Source organism: Propithecus coquereli, unplaced genomic scaffold (assembly GCF_000956105.1).
Source record: "Propithecus coquereli isolate 6110/MARCELLA unplaced genomic scaffold, Pcoq_1.0 Scaffold477, whole genome shotgun sequence".
Classification (NCBI taxonomy): domain Eukaryota; kingdom Metazoa; phylum Chordata; class Mammalia; order Primates; family Indriidae; genus Propithecus; species Propithecus coquereli.
In genome coordinates this window covers 1,000,102-1,016,957 of record NW_012150585.1, presented here as the reverse complement: position 1 = coordinate 1,016,957, position 16,856 = coordinate 1,000,102, and the positions used below count along the sequence as shown (strand labels likewise).

The 16,856-nt window shown below is 51.1% G+C and overlaps 1 protein-coding gene across 2 annotated transcripts in view; it reads left to right on the top strand.

The window, feature by feature from the left end:
* The first annotated feature begins 11,728 nt into the window (after positions 1–11,728).
* The window catches only part of TREH (trehalase (brush-border membrane glycoprotein)), an 18,125-nt gene continuing 12,997 nt past the window's right edge, over positions 11,729–16,856 (top strand). For both annotated transcript variants that reach the window (XM_012655400.1, XM_012655399.1), the window contains exon 1: positions 11,729–11,851. In XM_012655400.1, coding sequence (XP_012510854.1) covers positions 11,763–11,851 — 89 coding nt within the window. In that variant the 5' untranslated portion in view covers positions 11,729–11,762. The remainder of the gene's footprint in view (positions 11,852–16,856) is intronic.

The window sequence follows — 16,856 nt, the reverse complement described above, 5'->3', positions numbered from 1 at the left end:
CCTCTGTGACCGTGGGCTTCCTCCTAGCACTCCCTCTTGTCCCTCTGGGCTCTCATGATGAGCTAAGAGGACAGATGGGACTCCATCCAGACCACAGTCAGGCCCCACAGGACCCGGTCCTACTTGCTGTTTTGAGGCTGATCTTTGCTTATTTGGACACCAGCCTTATTCTTGGCCTGCACCCATGGGAGTAGAGCCCGGGCGGGCCCCTGCCACCCTTCCTCAGGCCACAGATCCGTGTCATGCCGGTTCAGAGCAGGGAGGGTCCTGAAGTGTTCGTGGTGACTGGCTGATGAGGTCTCCCCGCAGCCCCGTGAGATCTGAGGATACCTTAAACACACCTTCTCTTGAGCCCTCTGGGATATTTGTCAGCGACACGACTGAGGCAGCCTGCACAGGGGGTGGAGGGGACCGTCCTCTGGGCATCACAGATGCTGAAATGGAGTTGACTGGGGCAATCTCTACCCACCAACAGAACAGGCACCACCTTTGGTTGACTACCTGCGTAGCTAAAACACATCATTTCCAACTCTCACGACAACCTTTGTAGAGAGCTGTTATTATCCCCACTTTGCCAGTGAGGAAACTGAGGCTCCAAGCAGTCACGTGGCTTGCCTGCACTCGTGCCAAATATGGCGGAACCAGGGCCCGTGTCTCTGCGACCTGCACTGGGACGCAGCCTCTGTCTGGGCGGTCACAGGTGGGTGGCTGGAGGCGGTGGGGCGGCGCAGGTGCGAGCGCGCCGGTGGCCCCAGGCTCCTGCCGCTGCAGGCGGCACTGATTGAGGAAAGTGAGTGGGAGGTGTTAGACAGGAGTAGTTTCACAGCGACAAAGGACTGTCACGGCAAGGATGCACTTGTGCCTTGCCTGCCTTTTTAATTAACTTTTTAAACTACTTCTCACCACAACAGAAACTGGTTCTCTGCAGGTGTGCTGCTATTCTGAGAGGATGAACGGCGTGCACTTCCTACCAGCGTTCCCTGGACCAGTCAGAGCCCGAGCCCGGTGTGGTCTGCCTGTGTGGTCTGCCCCGCCACCGCACGTGCTGGCTGCTCAGGCTGCAGACAGCTGGCCAGACCCCAAGGCCAGCCTATCGACTTCTAGGCCCCTCCTGTCCAAATGGGGCCAAACCAAACTGGCAATGGACTCTTTTTCAAATTTCTCAAGTGACCAGGTGGCTCACACCTGTAATCCCAGCACCTCGGGAGGCCAAGGCGGGAGGATCACTTGAGGCCAGGAGTTTGAGACCAGCCTGGACAACAGAGCGAGGCACTGTTTTCATAAAACAATTTTTTAAATTAGCCAAGCCTGGTGGCATGTGTCTGTCATCCTAGCTACTCAGGAGGCTGAGGCAGGAGGATCAAGGCTGAAGTGAGCTATGATCAGGCCACTGCACTCCAGCCTGGAGACAGAGTGAAACTAACTAATTAAATAAATAAAGTTTTCAAATGATTTTATTATCAGCTGGAGCACAATACAGGCAGGTCCATAAAACACCGATGGCAATTTAACAGATCACCGTGAAGCAGACCCTTTGCAATTCGGTTGTGGCACAGAGCCTTGCCAGCACCCCAGCTGCACGCCACCCTGGCCTCGCCACTGGCCTCGAGGTTCCAGCATGGGAGCGCTGATGAGACGTCTGGGAATCAGGAACTGGTTTCCACCCCAACAAGGCAAGTGTGAGGAAGGTGGCTGGTGCATATGCTCAGTATCGGCTGACGTATGGATATGTGGAGATGCGGATGTTAGTCCTTTGCTGGTTATACGTTAACAGATATCCTTTTCCTACAGTGAGGTCTGCCCCTCACACCCAGGGCTGAGCTGAAGTTAGGCCAGGCAGGCAGGAGCGCACAATATTACTGGGACATTAGAACCTGGCTGGAAATGTAATGGGAATGACAGAAAATGTCCTGACAAAGTCTTCTCAGGAAGAAAGCTGAGATCCCCATCAGACGTAAGTGACAGAAATCTGAAAACCAGTGGCTTAAACAAGAGTTATTTATTTGTTTATTTGATATAACAGAAGTCTAGGGCTGTCGTGACTCAAAGGTGCCATCCAGAACCCAGTCTCTTTGCATCTTCCTGCACTGCCGTCTGAAGCACGTGACTCAGTGTATTGCCTCGTGGACGCAAGGAGGCTGCTGCAGCACCAAGCCTTTCATGTGCGCCCAAGGCAGGAAGAAGGGCGAAGGGCAGAGGACACAAAACAAAGCTGGCAGAGTCTCTCCGCTTTTAAGGAACTTTCCCAGGACTCTCTTCCAAGGACTTCCACTTACTTCTCTCTCATCTGCCTGAACTGGGGCCCTGGCCACCCTGAACTGCGGGGTAGCCTTAAAAATCAAGTTTTTCTTAAAGCTGGTCACACTACTACCCTGAGAATAGATGTTGAGAGGAAACTAGTAGCTCTTCCTCAAAGAAATACTTTGGAGTAGGGGACAATAAGACAACCACCCTCCCCCAAGCTGCTTTCTGAGGATGGTGGGCCAAGGGAGGCCCAGAGCCTTTCTGAGTGGGGTGAAATGGTCAGAGCTGAGTTCCTGAGGACTAAGCAAAGGCTGGCCTGTGTCCCCTCCAGTCCCCTTCTCAGCCCTGCACTGCCGTCTGAAGCACGTGACTCAGTGTATTGCCTGCAGTGTATTGCCACACAGCCTGCAGCTTCACCTCGAAATCAAACCTAAACGAATACTTTAAAGTGTTCTGTTTTTCCCACCAATGATGTACCTGCTTGTAAATGTGTTAAGAAGAGCTGAGTGGTGAGACGTGAGTGGGGACACCGGGAGGACCAAGGCACAGACACACCCGAGGGCGGCCCACGTCCAGGTCCAGAGAAGAATAAACAGAACATTATGCTCATCTACCATTCGCATTTTTTTCCTGTAGATTTCTTCCAAGCACGACAGTATGATTTTTTCTTTTGGATTTGTAAGAGGTCTCTACATATTATGGATATTAATATAGACATAATATATCAATTTAAAAAGGCACTGAGGCCGGGCATGGTGGCTCACTCCTGTAATCCTAGCACTCTGGGAGGCCAAGGCGGGAGGATAGCTTGAGGCCAGGAGTTCAAGACCAGCCTCAACAAGAGGGAGACCCCGTCTCTACTAAAAATAGAAAAAAATAACCAGGCGATGTGGTGCACGCCTGTAGTTCCAGCTACTTGGGAGGCCGAGGCAGGAGGCTCCCTTGAGCCCAGGACTTTGAGGTTGCTGCGAGCTAGGCTGATGCCATTGTACTCTAGCCCAGGCAACAGAGTGAGACTCTGTCTCAAAATAAATAAATAAATAAAAAATAAAAAAGTAAAGGGGCACCACATGATTAAGTCAACATTCCAGACCGAGGATGCGTTCAAGGGTGGAGCCCCAAGCTCTGTGGGGAGATGAGGCCCCAGCTCACAAAGCCCCTCCTGGAGGTCAGAACCCCTCCTAACTGTGCACACGCACACACACAGGAATCACTCTCACAGTGACAGCCAGCGTTTGAGAGGCTGAGACATTGAAAAATTGGGAGATTACACGTTGAGATGTGGATTTCCTCCTTCCTTTGATGAGTCGGGAGCTGTCGCAAGTAAGGAGCCCCCGTGCCGTATTGCAGCCATCTCTGCAGCAGGGTCCCTCTTTGCACAGCTGTCACCCCCGAGATGGGGTCCCCAGCACTCATCTTCCCTCTTGCACTGTTGGCTCCCTTATCCCCAAGGTATTTTGCACATTTCTCTTGCCAGAATTTGAGTTTGCAACCAGTGATCTGCTGCAGTCCCCAACCCCCAGGCCGTGGCCTGCTACCGTCAGTGGCCTGTTAGGAAACGGGCCACCCATCACCACCTAAGCTCTGCACCACCCTCCCCCAACCCACAACCCCCCACCTCACCCTACCCCGGTCTGTAGAAAAATTGTCTTCTGTGAAACCAGTCCCTGGTGCCAAAAAGGTTGGGGACTGCGGAAGAGCAAAGCCTTCAGTTTATATACAGACGACCTAGAATGGCAGAGGGACTTGCCCAGGAGCACACAGCCTGTGATGGCACGGTCAAGCCTTCAGTCCGGGTCTCCTGAGACTCAGTTCCGATTTAACATGTCTCTCGTGGAGATTTACCAACACTGAGAATCTCATGGATTAGGGAGACTGTGCGGGAGAAAGGGGGAGTGACTGGAGTTGGGGTCACCTGCTTGCACCTGGATTTGCTGACGTTGGGCTGTGGCAGTGGCCCTCTTGACCTGGCAGGGAGATGCCCATTGTCTGGGCATGGTGGGGGCCCCTGACCCCATGCTCCGTTCCCACGGGGAGAGAGGAAGCCACAGTGGTTGAAGTGAGCACCAGAGGTCGCGCAGCCTGCGGGGTGGGGCGGGGACGAGGCCGCCAAGGCAGCTGCAGCAGGCTGGTACCGGGCCCACATGCACCCTCCACACCCTTTCTGCAAAAACAGCTGCCATGTGCAGAAATGCAGAAACGTGCAAAGCCTGAGAGTGAGTGCTCAGGAGCCCTTGGTGACTCAGCCCCAACCCCAGTCAGGCACAACTTTCAGGCAGCTGAGGGTTAAAAAAAAAAAACACAAAGAGGTGTTTTTGATGTACAGGTGGCTGTGGTTTGAGTAGAGGAGTATCGGAGGGGAGGGGAGTCTGCCTTGTCTTGCTCCAGGCCTTGGCCCAGGGTAGGCCTGCCTGGGAAGAGGGGGCGGCAATGCAGAGACCATGCTGGTGGCCAAGCCCCACGGTGCTCTGCCTGCCTCTGCGTGTTCCCCCTCCGGCTCCTTCTCTCCTCTTGTCCAAGGAGCGCTCTCCTACTTCTCCCCTCACCGCAGACCGCTGCCCCCTTTGCCCTCTGGGATCTCCTGCCCAGGGATGGCCAGGGTAGGCCTGAAAGGCCACACCGCCTTCCTGCCTCCACCACCAACCCACTGACTGGGCGAGTCTCCCCTGCAGCCAGTGTGGTTCTCTGTACGCTGAAAGGCTTGGCCCGAATGGGCCTGGGGCCTCTTTTCCTTTCATAGCAGGCCCTGTGACAGGCACGGGACCTCCAGTCCTGGGGCAGACGGAGGTGCCTGAGGCTGGCCCATGCACGGTCCAGGAGCCTGCCGGACAGAGCCCGGCCTCCCGCCCTCTCTTCCTCCAAGCTGCCCCTTCAACTGTGCAGGGCTGTGCTCAGGATTGTTCTAGCAAACTTTGTGCCTGAGTCCCCAGCCTGGGTGTGAGAGGAGGCCTAAGGGTCTGACCAGAACACCCGGGTTTAAGCCCTGACCCTGACACTCCCTCTGTGACCAGGGCAAGTCAAACCTCTTTCCTGAGCCTCAGTTCCCACCACCAGATGACAGAGATGAGTGAGCCTGTCCTGCCTCCTGGACTCACAGGACATATTCCACTCTCCGCTGCACGTGGGTGTGTGGAGCTCTGGCCACACCGACTGCTTTACCAGCTCTTGCAAGAGCAGTAATAATAGCAGACAGTGATAGGGCCCTGGCTGCTTGGCCTAAAGCAGCACTGTCCAGGGAATGACTCCCAGGCCAGGAAGTACAGAGCCTTGCAGGCGCAGCGCTTGGCCACCCTGAACGCCGTCCTGCGGGATGAGGAGAGTGGTGCCTGGTTCAATTACAACCTTGAGACGGGGAAGAAGAACCGGGAGTTTTACCCATCCAACCTCACTCCGCTCTGGGCCGGCTGCTTCTCTGACCCCAGCATCGCAGACAAGGCCCTGAAATACCTGGAGGTGAGGATGCAGCAGGTGGGTCTGTCCCCCTGGAGGCAGGACTGCCCCCTCCTGAATCTGAGCAGGACCTGGCAGGTGCCAGCCACTCCCTCCTGCTGTGCCGCTTCTCTTAGCTGCGGGTCCCGCTCGAGCCACCAGGGGGAAGCTGTGAGCCAAATAGACAAAGGTCAGGAAGGGGACATCTGGCTTCACACAGGGCCCAGCATCCTGGCTCCCTATCCAGGCCCCAACCGCAGTCATAGTGTCTGGAACCTTCTAGGACAGCCACATCCTATCAGTATGGGATCCCGACCTCTCTCCAGAAGACAGGCCAGCAGTGGGACTTCCCCAACGCCTGGGCTCCCCTGCAGGACGTGGTCATCAGAGGTAGGGAGGCAGGCATGGCGGAGCCCAGGGCCTTCCCCTCAGCATGTACAGGGTCGGCCTCCCTGGGGCTGGGGACGTGTGAACAAACGACGCAGGGCCCCTGTCCTTCCGCCCCCTCTGCTCTCCCGGCCTCCACTCAGCAAATGTTTGTGTCCAGCCCACGCGGCCAGTGGAATCAGCCCTCTGTTCTCCCTCCAAACCCCAGCCCTCGATGAAGGGCGGCCTGGCCCGTGGTCCCAGGAGGAGGTCTTGGGGCCCAGGCCCCTTTACCCTCTTGGGCCCGGCCTCTGCTCTCCCTGGGACGGGGGCTCTGGAGAGTCAGGGTGCTGCCTGGGGTGGGGTCCTGGCCAAGTCGCCTTCACCTCGGGCCCAGGAAGTGGCTTTCCAGCTGGCCCAGAATTGGATCCAAACCAACTTTGATGTCTACTCCCAGAAGTCAGCCATGTATGAGAAGGTGAGCTGGCCCTGAACCGTCCCAGCGTCCACCAGGGACCCCTCCCTGCGGGGAGGTGGGGGTGTCAGGTTCTGCAAGCCCAGGCCAGGGCCAGCGCAGCTGGGACAGTGGCGGCGCCCAGTGGCCATCCCTGGGCACTGCAGGGGCCGGAGCTGCAGGCCAGAGTGTATTCTCCCCAGGGGTTCCCATTGTTGCCCTTGGGGTTGGGGTTGGGGTCATTGGGTTGCAGGCAGTGCCTGACCTACAGCCTGTCCTCCTGTCCCCAATATGACATCAGCAACGGTGGACAGCCCGGTGGTGGAGGGGAGTATGAAGTTCAGGTAAGTAGGCCGGGGTGAGCTGGCCAACAGCTTACGGGGAACTCCTAGGCTCTGCTGTCCCCCAAGACTGATGGAGGCCTCCCAGGAGTCAGTGTGCTGGCCTGTATGTGGGCCCATTGGAGGCGCTGACTGGTGCTCCCTCATACCCCCGGGGCTAGGCAGGGCCAGAGCCCCTGGGTAGAGATCCCACATCCCCCAAAGGGCTTGGGGCTTCCCAGGGACCTGGCCCCACTGCCCGTGCCTGTCTCCAGGAGGGGTTTGGCTGGACCAATGGAGTGGTCCTGATGCTCCTGGACCGCTATGGTGACCGGCTGACCTCGGGAGCCCAGCTGGCTTTCCTGGAGCCCCACTGCCTGGTGGCTGCCCTTCTGCTAAGCTTCCTGCTCAGCCTGCTGCCATGGTGACAGCCCCACCACCCTGCCTGCCCTCCCCACACCTGGCCCCAGCTCCTGCCCCATTAAACACTAGTGCCTGCCTTCTCCCGGCCCATCCTCTGTTCAGAGTGGAGTGGGGCAGGTCCCTCCTGGAACCTTGAATAGGGTGGAAATCCTGCTTTGAGGGGAGACCTGGCCCTGCTACTCCAAGTGCCCCAGGCCCACGCTCATACCATCTGGCCTTCCACACAGGTACTAGTCCAAAGGCTTTATTGTTCTGCTGAAATGCTTACAAATACTGAACAACACCCAGCCTGGACCCAAGCACCAAGCGAGGTAAAGCCAGAACAAGTATCTAACTCTGCCTTCCAAGCAATTCAAATTTGAATGGATTGGTCTCTGGATGAATTTATGCCTCAAGGCACTGTTGAAACAATTGTATAATCGGCTGGCAATTAGTGGAGCTTAACAGCTAGATGAGCTCTGAGAAAGAGGAAGGGAGCCTTGTCAAGATTACCGTCACCCCAGGTGACCTGAGCATACCCAAAGCTGTGTTTCCCTAAGGAGCAACATCAGGAGCTTAACACTGAGGGAGGGAACTGGAGCACCGAAATAACCCACCCAGTCACTCCACAGATAAACAGGCCAATAATAATAACAGGCTCTGGGTGGGGGAGGGGAAGCCAATAGCCAGAGTTACTACAATGTATTATCTAAAATGTCCATTTTCCAACAAAAAATTATGAGACATTCAAAGAAATAGGGAAGTATCTCTCTTTTTCTCTCTCTCTCTCTCACACACACATAGACCAGAAAAACTGATTGTGAGAATTACCACTGTATATTAAATAAAGGATATCAATAAAAAGAAAATATAAAAAAGAACCAAATGGGGCTTTCTGGTTTCTGGTCCAGCATGTAAGGAGTGTGAAGTTTTCACTCCATCCTAACAAGTAAAAAGCTGCACAAACCTAAAAACCAGTAATTCTTCTTAGATCTGTCAGGGAATTTAGGTCACAGGCCAACTGCTCCCTCCAAACCTGGAAAGACAGACAGACAGACACAGAGAATCACAACTTACCAGAGCAGAAACCTCTGCAGGAACTGGTACTGGGTTTCTTTCACTCGGTACATCATGTCCAACTTTCAACAAATAATTACAAGGCATACTAAACGGCAGAAAACACAGTTTTAAGAGACAGAGCAAGTATCAGAACCAGACTCAGACATAGCAGGGATGTTGTAATTATCAGACCAGGAATTTAAAACAACTACGATTAATATGCTAAAGTCTCTATTGGAAAAGATAGACAATATTAAAGAATAGATGGGTAATGTAAGCAGAGACATGAAAATTCTAAGAAAGAAGCCAGGCTCATTGGCTCACACCCGTAATCCTACCACTATGGGAGGCTGAGGCAGGAGGATCACTTGAGCTCAGCAATTCAAGACCAGCCTGAGCAAGAGTGAGACCCCATCTCTACTAAAAACAGAAAAAATTAGCCAGTCATGGTGGCAAGTGCCTGTAGTCCCAGCTGCTCAGGAGGATAGGGCAGGAGGATCGCTTGAACCCAGGAGTTTGAGGTTGCAGTGAGCTAGGCTGATGCCACGGCACTCTAGCCTGGGCAACAGAGGGAAACCTCATCTCAAAAAAAAAAAAAAAAAAGAGCAAACTAAACTCAAAGTTATCAAAAAGAAATAATAAAGATTAGAGCAAAGATATTTAGAAAATAGAAAATCAGTAGAGAGAATCAATGAAACCAAAAGTGTATCCTTTGAAAAGATCAACAAAATTGACAAACCTTCAGCTAGACCCAAAAGAAAAAAGAGAGAGAAGACACAAATAACTAAAATCAGAAATTAACATGGCAGCATTACCATTGACCTTACAAAAATAAAAATAGAATACTATAAACAATTGCATGCCAAAAAATTAGTTAACCTAGATGAAATAGACAAAGTCATAGAAACATGCAAATTACCTAAACTGATGCAAGAAGAAATAAAAAGTCTCAATAGACTAGTAAGAAATAAAGAGATTATAATTAAAAAAAAACCCTCACAACAAAAAAAAGTCCATGAGATGTTCAATTTTATGTGCCAACATAGCTAGGCAAAGGTGCCCAGACAGCTAGTCAAACACTATTCTACATGTTTCTGTGAAGGTATTCTTAGATAAAATTAACATTTAAATCAGTAGACTTGGAGTAAAGCAGATTGCCTTCTAAAATGTGAATGGGTCTCATCTAATCAGTTGAAGGCTTTAATCTGAAAAAGACTGATCTCGCCAGAAGAAGAGGGAATTCTGACATCACACTGCCTTCGGACTTGAACTACAGCTCTTCTCTGGGTCTCTAGCCTGCCAGCCCCTCCTGGAGCTTTTGGACTAGTGACCCTCCACACTATCTATAGGCAAACACATGCACACACCTCCTATTGTTTGTGTTTCTCTGGAGAAGCCTGACTAATAAGGTCCAGGGCCAGATGGCTTTATTGGTAAATTCTATCAAACATTTAAAGAAGAATTAATACCAATCTTTCTTGAACTCTTTCAAAAATGGAAGAGGGGTGGAATATTCATATTTCCTAACTCATTCTATGAAGCTGGCATTACCCATATATCAAAGCCAGATAAAGACATTACAAGAAAAGAAAATTATAGTCCCATTCCCTCTATGCATATGGATGCAAAATTCCTCAACAAAATATTAGCAAACCAAATCCAACAGTTTATTAAAAGGATTATACATTATAACCAAGTGAGAGTTATCCAAGAAATTAAAGAGTGGTTGTACAATACTATGAATGTAATATAAGTTGAATTGTACACTTAAAAATGGTTATAATGCCAAATCTTATGTTATATATATTTAACCTCAATTTTTACAAAACTAAAAAATATATATATATAAGAAGAGGAGGAAAAGAAGCATGTAGTATCTGCAGTTCAGGGGTTGCAAGAAGGAAAAGGGCAACCTATCAGCGTGGAGGTGACCATTCAGTGGGGAGGGGCAGGAGCACCATATAGAGAAAACACAGGGCCTAGGCCACTGTGTCTGTGTTGTAAAATTAAATTAAATTTGACCTAAAGCTGCCTCCAAGTGTCGCAAACTGTAACCTAACTTAATATGTAAACAAACTGCAACCTAACTGAGAGTATATCTTTGTAACAAATAGCTGACTCTCAGCCAGGAGTCTCAGCCAATCATAGCAGATGAGCTTTAAGCCAATCACAGGCTACAAACTGCTCAGACATGTCCAAATAAGGCAAATGCTGAACTGTAACCAATCAGGCTGTTTCTGTGGGTCACTTCCTCTTTCTGTCTATAAATACTGTCTGCCCACCTTGCTGGGTGGAGCTCTCTAAACCTTCACTGGTGCAGAGAGGTGCCCAAGTCATGAATCGTTTCTTTGCTCAAATAAATGCTAAATTTAATTTGTCTAAAATTTTTCTTTTAACAGTGATAAATGCTGCTCAGCTGCTACAACTGACATCCTTACCAGTGAGCCCGAGTCCTGCAGGAGAGGTCACACTAATCACTGAGCTCAATGGTGCTGGCTGGAAGTAAGCTCCTCCCCATGTGCTCCTCCTCTCCCCACCTCCTCTGGGTCGTTCCAGGCCTGCACTGTTGCTATTAATAGTCTCCTAATGTGTCTTGCCCCATCCTCTGCCCCTTCAACTCATCTTCCATAATTTTGAAGGGATGAGCTTCCTAAAGCAAATCCAATCCTGCTACTGCAGCTCACAAGCGTCTCTGCTGGTTCTGCTATGGGGAAACAGCTGCCTCCTTGACTTGGCAAAGGCCATTCACAGACTGCTGCCAACACATTCCTCCAGCCTCATCTCACAACCCTTCCCTGCACGGACACCAAATTCGATCTAGCTAGGCTGAGCTTCTTCTCATCGTTCCCTGAACAATACGCTCTGCATGCATTGGGATGGTCTCCAGCCCATTCCCTTGGCAAACTCCTAAACGATCTTCAAGACCCATTACAAGTGTCACCACTACGATGGGTCTCCCTGACTCCCCCTCTGACAGGAGGTGATGCTGTGTTGTGCTCCCACAGCATCTCTTCTAGACAATAGTGAGGGTCCCTGAGTTTCCCACCACATCGGGGACAGAATCTTGAGCCATTCTGTTTGAAATGTTAAAGGAAATGACAGCCCTCCAAGGCTGGCAGTCTTGGGGCCACCCAAGGAACTGGCCAGTGGGTCACAGAAGTGTGGCCTTAACCGTTCCCCAGGCCCTCAGGTGTCTATTGACCCAGCCCCACCCCCACAACTCAGAGGGAAGTGTCTGAGCTGGCAGAACCAGCTGAGACTCAGAAACAAAAGAGGCGAAAAAAAAAAAAAAGGTAGAAGGGCGGAGGGCGCCACTGTACCCTAGAGCAGGAGGGACAAGCGGGCCACGTGCAGACCAAGCACACATCACCTCAGGTGGCCACGCCTCAAGCTTGGACTTTGGCTGACTTGGGTGGGCAGGCGGGCCAGGCTGTGCCCAGCGAGCAGCGGTGCCTGGGCTTGCTCATCCAGCCATAGTCACAGCCACCATGCCAGGGAGGACGTGGGAGCTGTGCCTGCTGCTTCTGCTGGGGCTGGGGCTGGGGTCCCAGGAAGCCCTACCCCCACCCTGTGAGAGGTAGGCATGTTCCAAAGGCAGCTGGGGTTGGGGAGAGTGCTGGGGTCCGGAAGGCTGGGGTGAGAGCTCAAGCTCTGGGAGGCAGCCCTTAAGAGAGAAGGGGAAGGGAAGGACAGGAAAGGAAAAAGCAGGGAAGAGAAGAAAATTAGGTTTCCTTGTGTAGCAGGCTCTGTCCTGGGCACTGGACCTCCAGTCCTGGGGCAGACGGAGATGCCTGAGGCTGGCCCAAGCACGGTCCAGGAGCCTGCTGGTCAGAGCCTGGCCTCCCGCCTTCTCGCCCTCTCTTCCTCCAAGTGGCCCCTTCAACTGTGCAGGGCTGTGCTCAGGATTGTTCTAGCAAACTTTGTGCCTGAGTCCCCAGCCCAGGCGTGAGAGAAGGCCTAAGGGTCTGACCAGAGCACCCAGGTTTAAGCCCTGACCCTGACACTCCCTCTGTGACCAGGGCAAGTCAAACCTCCTTCCTGAGCCTCAGGTCCCATCACCAGATGACAGAGATGAGTGAGCCTGTCCTGCCTCCTGGACTCACAGGACATTGTCCACTCTCCGCTGCACGTGGGTGTGTGGAGCTCTGGCCACACCGACTGCTTTACCAGCTCTTGCAAGAGCAGTAATAATAGCCGGCAAACAGTGATAGAAGCACAGTTGGAAGTAAAGCGAGGTCAGGGGCCCGCTGGTGGGGGTGAGCATAGCGTGTGCTAGAGAGGGTGGGGGAAAAGGTGTCTCTGAGGAGGTGATGTTTGAGCAGAATTGCGGAAGGAGCCATCCCTGAGCAGATCTGAGAGAGGACAGTCGGGCGTGGAAACTCCAGTGCAAAGAGGGCTCTTCAAGGATTGGGAAGAAGGCCTGTGTGATTGGGACAGAGTGGGAACAGGTCCGGGGAGACAGGGGGCTCCAAGCAAGAGGCTCCAGAGCTTGGGCTCCAGTGTTGGGAGTAGAGACGGAGGCAAGTGGTCCAGCAGGGGATGTATTTCAAAGGGTGAGTTGAGGGTACTTGCCCAGGGTCGACTGTGGGATGTAAAGGGGGAAAGCGTACCTGGGATGGTTGATAGGTTTTGTCCTGAGCAATTATAATGAGAATTTCTGAGAGGCTGTGTGATCAAGTGTTTTGTCAAGCATTAGGTCTTTGCCAAATGTATGGAAAAAGGACCATGTTGGTGGTCCCTAAGACCACCCTCAGGTCAATGATTCACTAGTAATCGCCAAACGATTATACTCATGGTTACAGTTTATTGCAGTGAAAGGAGACATATCAAAGCCATCAAAGGTGAAATCATATAGGGAAGAGTCCCGGGGAAAATGAGCTCAGTTTTCCAGTTTTTCTCTCCCAGTGAATTTATGTGTGCAGCACTTAATTTTTCCAGCAACAATGTGTCACAACACACATGAAGTACTGCCAATCAAGGAAGCTCACCTGAGTCTTGGTACCCAGGGTGTTTACCGGGGCTCAGTCACAGAGGTGCAGAGCACCTGTGTGGCTGCCCTTAGTTACTCACGTTCCAGGTCTCCAAAGGCCCCCACATAAATCACATTAATAGCATAAAATACCTGGCATGGCCCAAGCAAAGACTTATCAGCCAGTGTATTCCAGTAACTTAAAATTCACTTGTTTATTTTTTGTGAGACAGAGTCTTGGTCTGTTGCCTGGGCTAGAGTGCCATAGTGTCAGCCTAGCTAAAAACAACCTCAAAGTCCTGGGCTCAAGCGATGCTCCTGCCTCAGCCTCCCGAGTAGCTGGGACTACAGGCGTGCGCCACCACACCCAGCTAATTTTTTCTATATATATATTTTTTAGTTGTCCGATTAATTTCTTTCTATTTTTGGTAGAGACGGGGTCTCGCTCTTGCTCAGGCTGGTTTTGAACTCCTGAGCTCAAACAATCCGCCCGCCTCGGCCTCCCAGAGAGCTAAGATTACAGGCGTGAGCCACCGCGCCCGGCCAATTTTTTCTATTTTTAGTAGAGACACGGTCTCACTCTTGCTCAGGCCAGTTTTGAACCCCTGACCTCAAGCTATCCTCCCACCTCGGCCTCCCAGAGTGCCAGTAACTTAAAATTTGTCTCTCGAGGTCAGTCAGGACCAGAACTTTCTTTGAAATGTTCAGGGTTTGAACACAGCAGACCTGCTGAGTCAACCTTTCACTGCATAAGCCACTTGTTATATAATGACGAATTTGGTCTTTGTCTTGGGTTTCTGGAAGGTCATCTCTAAGCCCTTGGAATTCCCCCGGTGTTAGGAGTGTCATTTTTACTCACAGTGGCCCCTGACAGTTTATGCTAATGAGGTGACTTATGGTGAGCCCCTAGGGAATTTGTGGGAACCCCTAAGTTTGTAGCCAGTTGGTCAGAAGTGCAGGTGGCCTGGGGACCCCTGAACTTGGGGCTGGCATCTGAAGTGAGGGCAGTCTTGCTGAGGACTGTGTCCTAACCTGTGTATGGAGTGTGCACATACCCCAAATGATTAACGCCAGAATTAAACCATAGCATTGTGGCTGGAGGCAGAAAATGTGTGATTTACTAGAATGACCCTGATTCACTGTAACGTAGGTTGAGAAGAGAAAGGACGAAAGGGCAGGGTATGAGGAACCTTGCATTTCTGGGTGGCTACGGAGTCACCCACGGTATGGAAGAGCAGTCATTCTGCAATCAGTTACTGGAGGTCAAAGTTACTAATAGAATTTAGAGAATATGGATCCAACTTCTGAGGAGTTGACCCACTGATGCATACGGAAATGCAAAATAACAAGCAAAAAAGCACAGCCGGGCTTTCATGCCTGTAATCCCAGCACTTTGGGATGCTGAGGTGCGAGAATCACTTGAGGCCAGGAGTTTGAGGCCATCCTGGACAATGTAGTGAGACCCTATCTCTACAAAAAATAAAAAATCAGCCGAGTGTGGTGGCATGCACCTGTAGCCCCAGCTACTCAGGAGGCTGAGGTGGGAGGATTGCTTGAACCAAGGAGTTCTAGGTTGTACCGTGCCACTGCACTCCAGCCTGGGTGACAGAGCAAGACCCCTATCTCTTAAAAAAAAAAAAAGGAAAAAAAAGCAAATATACAGTCTCTATAAATTATTCTCTATAATAGCTAAAATGAAAATAAGAGATGGGCCAAGCTTAGATCCTGGTCAGTGGAACTACAGCCTCTCATCCGTGACACAGGAGCCCCGTGTGTGTGGTACTGGTGAAGCCCTAACAGGCACTATAATTAGATTTGGGGGACATAAAAATGCAAGGGTTGATGGGATTAATGTGAAAATTTGGATGAAAGGTGAAAGGTTTAAATAGGCTTTATGTGAAGTTGTTGCTTCTCCTTCACCTGAATGTTTTTTGGAAATGGATGTTATGTCTGACTAGGGAACAGTTCCCCCAGCTAGCACTATAAAACCAAAACCTGTTGGTGTTTTCTGAATGGGACCACAGTTAGGAATGCAAGAGTTGATAGGATTAAGGTGAAAGTTTGGATGAAAATTGGCACGTTTGAACAGGTTTTATGTGAAATGCTTGTATCTTTTTCCTGAGTGTATTATGGGGATTAATATTGTATTTGACCGGGGAACGTTTCCACCCTCTAAGATTGTAAAACAGAAGGCATGTAGACCCATCAAGCAATATTAATTGGACATTGCAAATGGGACCCAATCAGATTGCCTCAAGTCCACACTCTGTGAAGTATAGACTGGGCCTTAGAGCAAAAGTCTTAGAGCACCTCCCAGCACCACTGCTGAGACTTTGGACTAGAGAATTTCCATTCGAGAGGTAATTATTAGCTTGCTATCAGATATTATTTGTAATTGCCCCCTTGACTGAAGGACATAAGATAATCTTGAAACCTGAAATACCTATGGTATCTTGGGCGATGTCGGAGGAGTGCTCTCATAGGATGGGCAGTGTCCAGAAGAGTTCTATAATAAAACGGAAATGGCTTATGCAGGGACCTGCTACTGGGGGAATGCAGAATTACTCAGTGTATTCCACAGCAGGCAGACTCTTCTTCCCTAGCACTGACTTTGGAATCACCCAAGGAGCTGCCGGATTCTCTTGCCACTTGGACAGTGCCCTGTGAACTGCTCTCGATTGACCAGCAAAGAGCCGTTTGGCTTATGGTTGGCAGTTCCAAGGTGAACAAACAGCACACTGTTTGGAAGGCTGCCACTCTCATCGGAGAAGGCAAAAGCAAATCAGCTCTGCGGGCTGACTTGCATACTCTGCCACAATACTTGTGTTTTTACTGACTCTTGGGCAGCAGCCAATGGCCCAGCCATACGGTCGGACAGAAGGGCAGTGGAAACCTGGTCTATCAGAGCAATGCCCTCATGGAGCACAGCCCTACGGGAATCACTACGGGAATTTCAGGAGTGCATCAAAGCAGGACATGTCGATGCCCATCAATTGCCTTCCAGGATCAGACGGCAGTTGGGGCAGCAAGTGGGGATCCCTGTGTGCTCACCCGAGGTGGCTACCTCGGTCCGTGAAACGAGTGGACACTGGGGCCGCAGCAGCGAGAGATGAGCTTAATCCAGATCTATTTCTCTTGTCCCTCTGAGGCACAAATTGGCCATGAGAACTTTTCTGTCTGCCAATAAGAGAGACAGAGACTGCACGTGGCTTTGGGGCAGTCTGTCCTGGAGGGAAGGCCCTGCACACAGCTGGCAAGTGGGACACGCTGGCAGGCCTGGAAGGCTACAAGTGGGTCCTGGCAGGACTAGACACTGACTCTGGGCTGGGCTTTGCGTAGCCTGTGGTAGATGCAAACGCTCGAAATACCGTAAAATGGCCAGAACAAAGATACCGCACCAGTCTGGACCACTGAGCTACATTTCTTCAGACCAAGGGACACACTTTCATTTTCAAAGTAGTGGTTTGATCGAGAATTGGAATGGACAGTTGACACATTTGCTGTCTAGAGCAGGGGGAGATAAAGACATGAAAGGCTGGTTACACGCCTTCACTGGTGTGTGTGCTCACATGCACCATGAGGGGCTCAAGGTAGCGTCCCTGTCGTGTACATT